General features: G+C 41.5%; 1 protein-coding gene across 1 annotated transcript in view; it reads right to left on the reverse strand.

Moving 5' to 3' along the window:
* The window catches only part of senp2 (SUMO specific peptidase 2), a 138,626-nt gene that overhangs the window by 57,418 nt on the left and 66,134 nt on the right, over positions 1–15,074 (reverse strand). The window contains exon 8 of the mRNA XM_060827688.1: positions 3,517–3,617. Coding sequence (XP_060683671.1) covers positions 3,517–3,617 — 101 coding nt within the window. The remainder of the gene's footprint in view (positions 1–3,516; positions 3,618–15,074) is intronic.

A 15,074-nucleotide genomic window follows, 5' to 3' on the forward strand; every position in this document is an offset into this window, starting at 1 on the left:
GTATAACTGCAGCAAAACATCCTTACTCCGATGCTCAAATCCTCTTGCTATGAAGGCCAGCCTGCCATTAGGTATCCTCACTGTCTGCTCACCTGCCTGCATGTAATACTCCACCATGTCTGTACATCTCTATGACTCTATGACACTCAGGTCTCATTGCACCTCACCAAGTCACTCTGCAGCCTCTGAGCATCTTCCTCACAGCACACACTGTCACCCAGCTTAGTGTCATCTGCAAATTTGGAGGTTTTGTATTCAATTCTTCGTCCAAATCATTAAATGTATATTGTGAACAGCTGGGGTCCCACTGCAGATCCATGTGGCATCCCACTCGTCACCGCCTGCCACTCTGAAAATAACCCATTTGTTCCAGCTGTCTGCTTTCTGTCTGCCAACTAGTTGTCTGTCCATGTCAATCCATTTCATCCAATACCATGAGCTCTAATCTTGCTTACTAATCTCTTGCGTGGAATTTTGTCAAAAGCCTTTTGGAAGTCCAGAAACACAAGATCCACTGATTCATCCTTGTCCACTCCACTGGTCACATCCTTAAAAAAATTCCAGAAGATTTATCAAGCATGATTTCCCTTTCGTGAATCCATGCTGACTCAGACCAATTCTGTTACCTCTTTACAAATGCTCAATTATTACATCCTTAATAACTGACTCCAGCATTTTCCCTACCACCAAGACCAACCAGCCTCTCATTCCCCTTTTTCTTCCCCCTTTTTTTTAAAAAAAAGAGTTGGGCTACATTAGCTACCCCCCAGTCCACTGGAGCTCCTCCAGAATCTACAGAATGCTGGAAAATGATCACCAACATGTCCACTATTTCTAGGCCAAATCCTTAAATACTCTAGAATGCAGAGCATCAGACCCTGGAGATTTATTGGGTTTTAATCCCATCAAGTTCTCAAAACCATTTCCTGACTAAGAAGCATTTCCTTCAGTTTCTCCTTCACGTTTGACCCTCTGTCCCCCAGTACTTCCAGAAGGTTACTTGTGTCCTCCTTAGTGAAGACAGATCCAAAGTATTGGTTAATCTGATCTGCCATCTCTTTGTTGTGCATTATGAATTCACCTGATTCTAACTGCACGGGACCTACATTTATCTTCACCAATCTTTTTCTTTTTATGTACCTAGAGAAACTTTTGCAGTCAGCTTTATGTTTTCTGCGAGGTGACTTACATTTCCCTCTTCTGAATTAAACCCTTTGTCCTCCTCTGCTGAATTTTAAATTCCTCCCAGTTCTCAGGTTTGCTGCTTTTCCTGGACTTCTCTGGCTTTAACACTATCCCTGATTTCCGTTGTTAGCCACCTTCCCTATTTTACCCTTATGACAGATAGGGGTGTGTACTTAGATTAGATTAGATTAGATTACCTAGAATGTGGAAACAGGCCCTTCGGCCCAACAATTCCACACTGATCCTCTGAAGAGCAACCCACTCAGATCCATTCCCCTACATTCACCCCAACTAATGCACCTAACACTACGGACAATTTAACAATAACCTGCACATATTTGGACTGTGGGAGGAAACCGGAGCACCCGGAGGAAACCCACGCAGACACGGGGAGAATTTGCAAACTCCACACAGACAGTTGCCCGAGGTGGGAATTGAACCCAGGTCCCTGGTGCTGTGAGGTAGCAGTGCTCACCACTGAGCCACCGTGCCGCCCTGTTGAAGTTCATTCCTGTGTTTTTTAAACGTTTGCAAGTGCCTATCCACTGTTAATCCCTGAAGTCTCCTTGGCCAGCCCATCCTAGCCAATGCATGACTAATACCCTTAAAGTTTGCTTTTTTAAAGTTCAGGACCCTAGTTTAATTGTGTCACTCGCCACCTTAACAAGAAATTCTACGATTTCATGATCACTCTTCCCCAATGGATCTTGCACCACAATGTTGCGAACTATCCTCTCTCATTACACAATACCCAGTCCAGAATGGCTTGCTCTCTAGTTGGACACACGACAAGATTCGGGCAAGAAAATTGAGTTGAGGTTGAAGATTGTAACGAATGACAGAGTTGGTTCTAAGATTTATGCTGCCTTCTCTCTTTCCTCTTTCTAATGCTCATACAGAAAGAAAAAGAAGCAACATAAATTCCCTCCTTTAATTCAGAATCTTAGGTAAGATGCAGGATCAAGAGACCCAGCTAGAATCAGTGATCTCAGCACAGCCAGTGGCTGTGTGGCTTAACTACTGGCTAAGTAAACCTTTTGAGCCATCAGATAGCATTTAAGCTATCAGGGCAGGCTTAGAGATATGCAGCTTTTGACTTTTAAAAATCAAAAAAAACAATAATTGATGCTTTTACAATAAAGGTTAGTCATGATTAAGCATGGCTGGTGAGAAAGAACTATTACAAAAATATGAATTACAAAAGTATCAATTCAAAGTTAGCTCACACCCCTGTTTGAAGAATGTTGGAATAAATGGTCAGATTGTGCACCAAGTGGGCATTCGCTGCAAACCAATCAAAAGAGAGCTGGTGGATCTGAATACGAGGTGATCGCATGGGGACTAATGTTGCTTGTCACTGTGATCTTCTGCAGCTTGTATTTCTCACAGCTGATTTCAAACTAAGCCAGCCAAGATTTTTTTTATCTCTCCCAGTGGTGAACAGGGTAATGATGTGTGTTAAAGTGTACATGTTTGATTGCCCAGTCTTTTTAATCGATCAGTTTTCAATTTTACATGCAGTTTAATAATCTCTCCTACTTGACAAAAATGCAATGGGATTAGGATTTAATTTGCAATCCCAGAAATCTGAGGCTAATTTTGTGCCAATATTGGACTCAGAAATCAGTCTCAGGCAGGGGCTCAAGCTTACTCTGAACTTCATTGAGACCTGTCAGTGTCCTTTGAGCCAAATAATAAATCAAATTCTTTAGGATTAACATGTGTGGAAATGTGGACTTAGAGCTTTGTCATAAAAGTTCCATCTTACCTTCCGAATAACAACATTGTTCTTTCAGTATCAAATGTCTCAACAACATAGCAATAACATATTTATAAATTGTAGTTTATTGAATGCATCCAGGGAAAACTTTACTTTCCTGAGGACCTAGTGCTGTGTAAATAGCTATGATGTTCCTGTTAAAACTTATTTTGCATGACTAAATCATATGGAAACAAAAATCATAATTTGCCAACACAATTTACTACAGTGGTTCTTTTCCTTCCTCACCTCAAACCCACCATTAAATCACATTATTAGCCCAAAATTCTTTTGCTGGATACTATGCAGGCCAGACACTTTTTACACTATGTTTGCTTTGAAGAGCAGTTACAAATGCAAACTGCACATGTAAAGACAAAGACTCAGTGCAAGGGACAGTGAAGTTGTACAAAGTTTCACAAAGGGAATAATGATTTGGGTTTAGATTCCCCTCAGAAATCTAAATTTCTTGCCTTATATGCAAACACGCACAAAAATGATTTTCAAACGTTTTTCAAAATGAGCAAGAATAAATTCCTCAGCATGAAAATTGGTGAAATTGTTGTGCTTACCCAGTTTTAATGTTGGCAGTGCTATCTGATTGTTTTCACAGTCATTAAGTCCATCGTTAGATTCAGCCTTTGTATGACGATACTGGCTGGGATGAGAACAACTGCAGAAACAATTTGAAATCTTTAAGCAATGAAGCAGTTTTGTACAAAATAGAGGGATTTTCAGAAAACATTTCATCTGGAAAACAGGAACTGCTAAGAAAAGAACGTTTCTGTATCACAGCAAAGAACTCATGTTTAAGAAAGCAAGCAAATATTGGAAATGCACAGCAGATCCCACAGTTTCTGAAATTGTTTAGTTATTGACTCCGCATTGAAAGTGGCAGAAAAAGGCTACTTAGTGAAACTTCACAAAACAGATGGAACTTTGCTGTGTGCAATTAAACAGTGACAACATTGTTTAGCTGTCTGTAAAGTACCATGTGGCATCCTGATCTCGTGAAAGTTGCAATATCATTAAAGCGCACAGACAGAAGGGCCCATCATGTTTTCATGGGCTATTTTGCAAATGCTACCCAAACTGGTTCCATTTCCCTGCTTCCCCCCAAATTCCCAACAATGCGGCACTCATCCTATTCAAGGATTCATCCAATACCCTTTTGAATGTTTTTTTTTAATTGAATCTGCTTCCACTATCCTATCAACAGTGCATTCTAGAGCATAACTCTTAGACAAGTTCTCTTCATCAGCCAATTACTTTATACTTGTGACCTCTGGTTATTAACCTTTCTGCCAGTGAAATAGTTTTTGCTATCTATTTTATCAAAGCCCCTTTTAACTTTACATACCTGTATTAAATCTCCTCCACACCCTCTCTTTTCTGACAATAAACCATCTTCTCTAGTTTCTCCATGCAAATGAATTCCTTCAATTCTGAGTTGATTCTAGTATACCTTCTTAACAACCTCTCCAAGATTTTGAAATACTCCCTAAATTTTGCTTTCGAGAACTTATTGAAAGATTTAGCTGAGGTCTAAATAGGGATTCTATACCCTATACCTCTATTTAAAGCCAATCAGGTGGGCAAAAGTAACATGGGATGAATATGTAGCATGCATCATGGATTGTTTCTGGGAGGAGTATGTTGAACAACATCACCATGAACAGGCTATTTTAGATCCAGTAATTTCTAATGAGGAAGGATTAAGAAGAGATCTCATAGTTATCTCAAAATCCTCTGTGGAGAAACAATAACATAGTAGAATTTCAAATTCAGGTTGAGGGACAGCAACTTTGGTTTCAAACCAGTGCCGTCAACTTAAATAAGAGCAATTACAGACATATGAAGGGAGTTGACGAAAGTGGGATGGGAAAATAGACAAAGGGGAAAGTCAGTGGAAGAGCTGTGGCAGACATTTAAGCAGATATTTCACAATGCTCAGCAAAAATTTATTCTGCTCATAAAGGAGGACTCCATGAGAAAGATGAAGCTTCTGTGGTTAACAAAGTAGTCAAGGAGAGTATCCAATCAAAAGCACAGGAAAATAAAAAGTGGCAAAATGCCATTAGATTGGGAATTTTTAGAAACTAGCAGTGGATGTCTAAAAAGCTAATAAAGATACTCTTTTTAATTATTCAATCATGAGCTGCAGGCATTGATGGCTGATCCAGCATTTACTGGCCGTCGCTAGTTGCTCTTCTTGAACTACTGGAGTCCATGTGCTGCAAGTAGATCTACAATACTGTTAGGCCGTTCCTGGATTTGACCCAATGACACTGAAGCAACAGTGATACATTCTCGAGTCAAGATGATGAGTGACTTGGGAAGGGTACATGCAGATGATGTTCCTTTGTATCTGCTGCATTTGTCTTTCTAAGTGGTTATGGTATGTGTTTAAAAGGTGCTGTCGAAGGAACTCCGATGAATTTCTGTATTGCGTCTTATAGATGTTACACACTTTGCTACTCACCAGTAGGTGGAGGGAGTGAATGTTCACAGATGTGGTGCCAGTCAAGCGGGCTGCTTTGTTCTGGATTGTGTTAAACTTCTTGAATGTTGTTGGAGCTGAACTCATCCAGGCAAGTATGGAATACAACATCACAGTCCTGACTTGTGTCTTGTAGATGATGGACAGGCTTCGGGGAGTCAGGAGGAGAGCTATTCACTGCAGGATTCCTATCCTCTGACCTGCTCTTACAGCCACTGCATTTATATGGTGAGTCCAGTTGAGTTGATGGTGATCCCCAGGATGTTGATAGTGGGGATTCAGTGATGGTAACACCAGTGAATGTCAAGTAAAGATGTGAGATTGTCTCTTATTTAAGATGGCCATTGCTTGGCATTTGTGTGGAGTGCATTTTACTTATCATTTTTAAGGCCAGGTTTTATGGCAATAGATCATTATAATCATAATTGATTATGAAAGTGAATTATGAGGAAACATAACATAAATAGTAGGAGCTTCTATGGGTATGTAAAAAGAAAGAGTAGCTGTGGGACCCTTGAAAGATAAGCTTGGGATTTGACGATTGGAAATAGGGAAATAGCAGATAATTTAAAACAGTATTTGGCATTGGTCTTCATGATGGAGAGGCACCATAAATATCCCAAAAATATCAGATAACCAAGGTGTTAATGGGTGGAAAAGAACTTGTGAATGTCCCTATCACAAGGGTCAAAGCATTCGAGAAACTAATGGACTGAAGGCAGACAGGTCACCAGCATTTGATGGCTAAAAAGACAACCAAAAAGTCCAAACTGTGTTTGCTATCCACTTGCTCTTGAAGGCAAACCTACCCTACTGTAACCTGGCATTGGCAGAACTGTAGCACAGGATACCACTGTAGGCCTCTTGTGCCTGCTATCGCCCACAGCGTACCCCCTTTACCATAGCAACATGACATTGAAAAGGAAGAGTAGATTTTCAAACCTGAATTTGTTCAGATTGCAGTGCAGAAAAATAATGATGTAGTAGTTATTCAATATATTGGAAAATGATAGAGATTGGAGGAAGCTGTCTATACAGCTTAGGCAGATAGAACATAGAACATTACGCGCAGTACAGGTCCTTTGGCCCTCAATGTTGCGCCGACCTGTGGAACCAATCTGAAGAGGTAATCTGAAGCCTATCTAACCTACACTATTCCATTATCATCCATAGGTTTATTCAATGACCATTTAAATGCCCTTAAAGTTGGCGAGTCTATTACTGTTGTAGACAGGGCATTCCACACTCTTACTACTCTCTGAGTAAAGAAACTACTTCTGACATCTGTCCTAGATCTATCACCCCTCAATTTAAAACTATGCCCCCTTGTGTTAGCCATCACCATCCAAGAAAAAAGGCTCTCACTGTCCAAACTGTTAACCCTCTGATTATCTTATATGTCTTGATTAAGTCACCTCTCAACCTTCTCTCTAATGGAAACAGCCTCCAGTCCCTCACAGTCTTTCCTCATAAGACCTTCCCTCCATATCAGGCAACATCCTATTAAATCTCCTCTGAACCCTTCTCAAAGCTTCCACTTCCTTCCTATAATGCGGTGACCAGAACTGTACGTAATACTCAAATGCGGCCAGACTATTGTTCAGCTGCAATATGACCTCATGGCTCCGAAACTCAATCCCTCTAACAATAAAAACTAACACGCTGTATGCCTTCTTAACAACCCTATCAACCTGAATGGCAACTTTCAGGGATCTATGTACATGGACACAGATCTCTCTGCTCATCTTCACAACCAAGAATCTTACCATTAGCCCAGTACTCTTTTTCCTGTTGTTCCTTCCAAAGTGAATCACCTCACATTTTTCCACAGTAAACTCCATTTGCCACCTCTCAGCCCAGCTCTGCAGCTTATCTATGTCCCACTGTAACCTGCAACATCCTTCGATCTTAGTGTCATCTGCAAATTTACTAACCCACCCTTCTACAGCCCCACCCAAGTCATTTATAAAAATGACAAACAGCAGTGACCTCAAAACAGATTCTTGCGGTACACCACTGAATTCCAGAATGAACATTTCCCATCATCCACCACCCTCTGTCTTCTTTCAGCTAGCCAATTTTTCATCCAAACCCTGAAATTACCCTCAATCCCAAGCCTCCATATTTTATGCAATAGCCTACAGTGGGGAACCTTGTCAAATGCTTTACTCAAATCCATATACACCACATCAACCACTTTACCCTCATTTTGTCATTTACACAAATGATTTGGATGCGAGCATAAGAGGTACAGTTAGTAAGTTTGCAGATAACACCAAAATTGGTGGTGTAGTGGACAGCAAAGAGGGTTACTTCAGATGACAACAGGATCTGGACCAGATAGGCCAGATGGGCTGAGGAATGACAGGTGGAATTTAACTCAGATAAATGCATTTTGGGAAAGCAAATCTTAGCAGGACTAATACCACTTAATGGTAAGGTCCAGAGGAGTATTGCTGAACAAAGAGACTTTAGAGTACAGGCTCATAGCTCCTTGAAAGTGGAGTCACAGGTAGATAGGATAGTGAAGGAGGAGTTGGGAGGTCATGTTGCGGCTGTACAGCATATTGGTGAGGCCACTGTTGAAATATTGCATGCAATTCTGGTCTCCTTCCTCTTGGAAAGATATTGTGAAACTTGAAAGGGTTCAGAAAAGATTTACAAGGATGTTGCCAGGATTGGAAGATTTGAGCTATGGAGAGAGACTGAACAGGCTGGGGCTGTTGTCCCTGGAGCGTTGGAGGCTGAAGGGTGACTTTATAGGGGTTTACGAAATTATGAGGGGCATGGATAGGATGAATAGACAAAGTCTTTTCCCTGGGATTGGGGAGTCCAGAACTAGAGAGCATAGGTTTAGGATGAGAGGGGAAAGATATAAAAGAGACCTAAGGGGCAACTTTTTCACACAGAGGGTGGTACGTGTATAGAGTGAGCTGCCAGAGGATGTGGTGGATGCTGGTACAATTGCAACATTTAAGAGGCATTTGGATGGGTATATGAATAGGAAGGGTTTGGAGGAATATGGCCTGGGTGCTGGTAGGTGGGACTAGATTGGGTTGGGATATCTGATCGGTGTGGACAGGTTGGATTGAAGGGTCTGTTTCCATGCTGTACATCTCTATGACTCTATAGTCACCTTCTCAAAGAACTCAATAAGGTTTGTGAGGCACCAAACTACCCTTCTTAAAACCATAAAATCATCCCAACACCCACAAACGAAGCTGTAACAGAACATTATTTCAACAAGCCAACACACACTGCAGCACAGAGGAAAATCACCCATACAGTGTATTCAAAAAGAATGAGTACACAATGAACACAGTCCGCCAATTTCTCAGCAACAAACCCAAAAAAGAAGACAAAACACATCCAGAAACCCTAGCCACTCTCCCCTTCAAAGACATCATGGAAATGACTGCCAGACTACTCAGACCCCTTGACATGATGGTAGCCCACAAACCCACCAACACACGAACACAGCAGCTAATGAACTGGAAAGACCCTATACAGGCAACGAGCAAAACTAATGTCATTTACAAAATACCGTGCAAGGACTGTAACAAACACTACATTGGACAAACAGGCAGAAAACTAGCCACTAGGATACATGAACACCAACTAGCCACAAAAAGACATGACACTCTCTCCCTAGTATCCTCACATACGGATGAAGAAGGACAACACTTCGACTGGGACAACACACTCATCCTCGGACAAGCCAAACATAGGCACACACGAGAATTCCTAGAAGCATGGCATTCCAACCAGAACTCTATCGACAAACACAGAGTTAGACCCCATCTACCACCCCCTGAGAAAAAGAACAGGAAGTGACTTCACCACAGGAAATAACATCCCCACAGAAATGACATCACCAATCCAAAGAAACCCAAACTTATAAATAGAAAGCAGGAATTTTCAGCATTGCTTTGCCTGAGGCCCACTGAGGACGTTACCTAGTAGAGTAACGAAATGCCTGGAAATGAACCTCCCAGCTCAGTGAGCAAACCTACATCCAAAACTAAAAATCACACAACACCAGGTTATAGTCCAACAGGTTTAATTGGAAGCACACCAGCTTTCGGAGCGACACTCCTTCATCAGGTGATCGTGGAAGGCTCAATCCTAACACGGAATTTATAGCAAAATTTACAGTGTAATGTAAATTTTGCTATAAATTCTGTGTTAGGATTGAGGCTTCCACTATCACCTGATGGAGCTTCGCTCCAAAAGTTAGTGTGCCTCCAATTAAACCTGTTAGACTATAACCTGGTGGTGTGTGATTTTTAACTTTGTACACCCCAGTCCAACACTGGCATCTCCAAATCATACATCCAAAACCATGTTGACTATCCCTAATCAACGTATTCCTCTCCAGATAATTGTAATTCCTATCTCTTATAACCTTTTCCAATACTTTAACCACAACCGAAGTAAGATTTACTGGATTATAATTTCCAGGGTTGTCTCTACTCCCCTTCTTGAACAAGGAGACGACATTTGTTATCTTCCAGTCTTCTAGCACTATTCCTGGAGACAATGATGACATAAAAATCAAAGCCAAAGCCCCTGCAATCTCCTCCCTGGCTTTGCAGAGAATCCTAGGATAAATCCCATCCGACCCAGGGGATTTATGTACTGTCACATTTTCCAGAATCGTTAACACCTTCTTCTTAATCCCATTTAGTCTCATGGCCTGTATTTCAGTATTCTCCTCAACAACATTGTCTTTTTCCAGTGTGAATACCAAAGAAAAATATTCATTTAGCGCTTCCCTGATCTCCTCTGACTCCACACACAACTTCCCGCTACTGCCCGTGATTGGCCCTAATCATACTCTAGTCATTCTTTTATTCCTGACATACCTATAGAAAGCTTTGGGGTTTTCCTTGATTCTATCTGCCAATGACTCCTCATGGCCCTTCCTGGCTCTTCTTAGTTCTCTCTTTAGATCCTTCCTGTTGTAGTCCTGTTTGCCGAGCTGGGATCTTTCCTGGCTAACCTGTAACTCTCAAGTGCCCTAACCGAGCCTTCGCGTCTCATCCCAACTTAAGCCTTCTTCTTCCTCTTGACAAGAGATTCAACTTCTTAAATACATCATGGCTCCCTCACTCGACCACTTCCTGCCTGCCTGAAGGTATATACTTATCAAGGACACACAGCAGCTGTTCCTTAAGTAAGCTCCACATTTCAATTGTGCCCAGTCCCTGCAGTTTCCTTCCCCATCCTATGCATCCCAAATCTTGTTAAATTGCATCATAATTGCAATTCTACTATTGTGTTCTGTCTAAGCTCAACCCATGTAAATTTTACTTCACCACAGCCTATATCTTTGCTCGCAATCACATTAATGTCCCTTTTAAATTAGCAGTTCTACCCACCTCATTATTGTCTGGACCACTTATCCATCTTAGACAACATACCAACTCCAGGTATCAATCCAGTAAACCTTGTCAGAACTACCTCCAATAAATTTACACACCTCCTGAAAGATGATGATGAAAACTGCACACAGTGAGAGAGATGTGGTCTCACTAACTCCCTGCACAAAATGAAGCAGAACATCTTTACACTGATTTTCAATTCCTGACATAAAAAGGACAGCAGCTCATTCGCTTTCTAGACTACATGCTGTATCTGCATACTAGTTCTCTGTGATCCATATTTCAAATCCTTTCTGCAGCCATTCTCCATTAAGTAACATTCCTGCCAAGTGAATGACTTCACATTTCCCCATATTATTCTCCATCTCCAAGATATGTTGACCATTCACCAACCTTATGTATATCTTTCCTCAAGTTCAGAGACAGTAAGGACTCATCTATCCGCTTCACCCTTGCAATGACCAATCACAATAACCCCCTACCTGCACCCACCTCTCACCTTCCCACCTAACCTTCCGCCAGCCCCACCTCACTTCCTCTATATTTCTGGGCTCTCTCTCCCCTCCTCATGCCTGATGAAGAGTTTTGATCTGAAACATTGACTTTCCTGTTCCTCAGATGATATCTATTGTGCTTTTCCAGCTTCACATCTGTTGACTGTATCTTTCCTCAACCTCCTTATGTCTTCATCAAAACATATGCTTTCCATCTTTAGCTACAATGTCTTCAATTCTCTCATTTAAGTACTGTAAGTAAATTCTAAAATGTTCAGTAGTGTATTAGACCCAGCCATTTACAAGGCAGGCAAGAAACACAGGGGTAAAAATAAGTGGTACTAGAACAAAGAACATTACAGCACAGGAACAGACAGATCCCTGATCTAAACCTGCCGCCTATTTTCTAAGGATCTGTATCCCTTTGCTCCCTGCCCATTCATGCATCTGTTTAGATACATCTTAAACGGTGCTATTGTTCCTGCCCCTAACATTTCCGCAAGCAATGCGTTCCAGGCACCCTCCACCCTCTGCGTGAAGAACTTTCCACGCATATCTCCCCTAAATTTTTCCCTCCTCACTTTGAACTCATGACCCCCTAGTAATTGAGTCCTCCAGAAAAATCTCAGAAAAATCTTCTTGCGCTCTACCCTGTCTACACCTCTCATGCTATTGTAGACCTCAATCAGGTCCCCCCTCAACCCCCTTTCCAATGAAAATAATCCTAATCTACTCAACCTCTCCTCATTGCTAGCACCCTCCATACCAGGCAACATCCTGGTGAACCTCCTCTGCACCTTCTCCAAAGCATCCACATCCTTTTGGTGATGTGGTGAACAAAACTGTTCACAGTATTCCAGATATGGCCGAACCAAAATCTTATACACTGTAACATGACCTGCCAACACTTGTACTCAATACCCCGTCTGATGAAGGAAAGCATGCCATATGCCTTCTTGACCACTCACTGATCTGCACTGCCACCTTCAGGGAACACCAGATCTCTCCGTAAAGCAATTTTCCCCAGGACTTTTATTTACTGCATAGTTCACTCTTGAATTGGATCTTACAAAATGCATCACCTTGCATTTGGCCGGAGCGAACTCCATCTGCCATTTCTCTGCCCAACCCTCCAATCTATCTATATTCTGCTGTATTGTCTGACAGTCCCTTTCACTATCTGCTACTCCAGCAATCTTAGTGTCATCTGCAAACTTGCTAATGAGGCAACCTCCACCTGTGCTGGGACTACAACAGTGGTCCCAGCACAGATCCCTGTGGAACACCACTGGTCACAGGTCTCCATTTTGAGAAGCGCTCTTCCACCTACTACTCTCCATCTCCTGTTGCCCAACCTGTTCTCTATCCATTTAGCTAGAACACCCTGGACCACATGCGACTTCACTTTCTCCATCAGCCTACCATGGGGAACCTTCTCAGGCACCAAAGTCCATGATTATGACATCTACATCCCTTCTCTCATCAATCAACTTTGTCACCTCTTCAAAAAATTCTATTAGATTTGTAAGACATGACCTTCCCTGCACAAAACCATGCTGCCTATCACTGATTCATCCAAATGGGATATACATCCTATCCCTCAGTACTGTCTCCAGTAGCTTGCCTACCACTGATGCCAGTAATTACCTGGATTATTCCTGCTACCTTCTTAAGCAAGGAGACAACATTAGCAGTTCTCCAGTCCTTGGGACTTCCCCAATGTTCAAGGATGCCGCAAAGATATCTGTTAAAGCACTAGATATTTCCTCTCTTGCTTCCCTCTGTAACCTGGGGACTTGTCCACCTTAACATCTTTTAGAATACCCAACACTTCCTTCCTCCCTCTTTATGCCGACTTGATCTAGAGTAGAGTAATCAAAGATCTATCCCTAGCCTCAACATCTGCCATGTTCCTTTCCTCAGTGAATACTGTTGCAAAGTACTCATTAAGAATCTCACCCATTTTCTCCAACTCCACGTTCATCTTTCATCCTTTGTCCTTGAGTGGGCCAAACCTTTCCCTTGTTTTTCTCTTGCTCCTTATATATGAATAAAAGGCGTTGGAGTTTTCCTTAACCTTGCTCACTAAAGGATCTCTCATGACCCCTTTTAGCCCTCTTAACTCCACATTTCAGATTCGTCCTACATTCCAGATATTCTTCCTACTACACAATTCTCTCTGCTTATAGGTGGAAATGAAGATAATGAATGGCTTAAAAAAGAAACTAGCCAAGAGTTTCTGTGAAATAAACTTGCAGAGCTTTGGGAAAGGAGCAGGGGAATGATGCAGACTGTATTGCTCTACAGAAAGTTGACAGTGATGAAACAGGGCAAATTACTTCTCGTGCCAAAATGAATTCAAGAATCATTTCTGCAGCCTCTACTCACAATGTAATCCAGGAATCTGTAAATCTGCACTACACCCCAAGGAAGGTCCACAGTCTCTCCTCTTGGGAGTGTAATACCTAGACCTGGACACATCCTCTGGGGATGCTCTGTGCACCATTTCAAATCTCTCTGAGCTTTTCCAGTGACCCCGATCTCGGACACAACTGACAAAGCTCTAACCTTGCACAGCGAAAGGCAGGGTGATAGTGGAAGAAGGTGACTTGGTTAGATCTTGCTTTGGTACCTGGTTGAAAGTGACAATCTGGAAATGTTTCCCATTGAATGTGCTGTAAACAGTGAACGGAAAGCCATCCTCCTCTTAGCCCAGGGAAGAATGTGCTGGCTCCATTACCCCTACGGCACATGCTCTCAAACAGAGGAAAGCTTCGCGTGTGGCCCCTTGTATTTTGAAACTTGCTTTCCAGCATCATTGAAAGCAGCAGAATGGACTTTCAGTTTCTCAAGGATCTATCCAAACCTTTGCCTGAAACATGGAGGAATATGAGGAATATGAATTTTAAAACCCATACTTGATTCTGTACTAGGTTTATGAAAAGAAAAAAAAGTCTTAACTATGACAGAAGACCAAGATTGCTCTGCATCTTCCACCTTCCTTTTCACATTTCAGCATTTTAGAATCAACTTTATCATGTTCTCAAGAAGGGTAACTGGCGAAACATTAACTCTGATTTCTCTCCACAGATGCTGCTGAGTTTTCCAGCAATTTTGTTTTCGCTTTGTTTCTGATTTCCAACTTTTTTTTTATAATCACGATAGACCAAAGATTAGACACAGATTGGTTTGATTTGGGGTTGAAATTTCAATGACTTTTGACATACTAGCTAGTCAAACAGTGACCAAACTGAGAGAAAACCGTGAAAACAACTAAACAGTGAGAAGACTAGATTCTCAGTTATGTTGTTCTGTATGTTTGATGGGACAACGCATCATCCAGTGATGATATTCAAAAGAAAACTCCTCCAAAAATAGCAATTCCAAAAGGGGTAGTTGTCCACTCAATAATAAAAAAAAAGGATGGATAAAGGTAGCTTGATAAAATGGCTCACGAAAGTTTGCAGTTTCAAAACAAGATGATTACACAAAGTAAAATGGTCTGGGATATGTTCTGATCAGATTTTGTCAATATTGCTGAGGTTAGATCACATAACACTGACAGTGCAGTGATTTCAAGTGATTTAATTTGTCTTATTGAACCACTGGACATCTTTCTAAAGGAGTCCTTCAAGGATAATGTGAGAAAAAAAAAGTGGAATAACTGGATGAATGAAGCTGAGAAGACATTCTGACATGAGGCAGCATCTGGGCTGTAATACCAACAAACTGAAAAATGTGTTGTTGGAAAA

This window comes from Hemiscyllium ocellatum, chromosome 7, assembly GCF_020745735.1.
Source record: "Hemiscyllium ocellatum isolate sHemOce1 chromosome 7, sHemOce1.pat.X.cur, whole genome shotgun sequence".
Lineage (NCBI taxonomy): Eukaryota > Metazoa > Chordata > Chondrichthyes > Orectolobiformes > Hemiscylliidae > Hemiscyllium > Hemiscyllium ocellatum.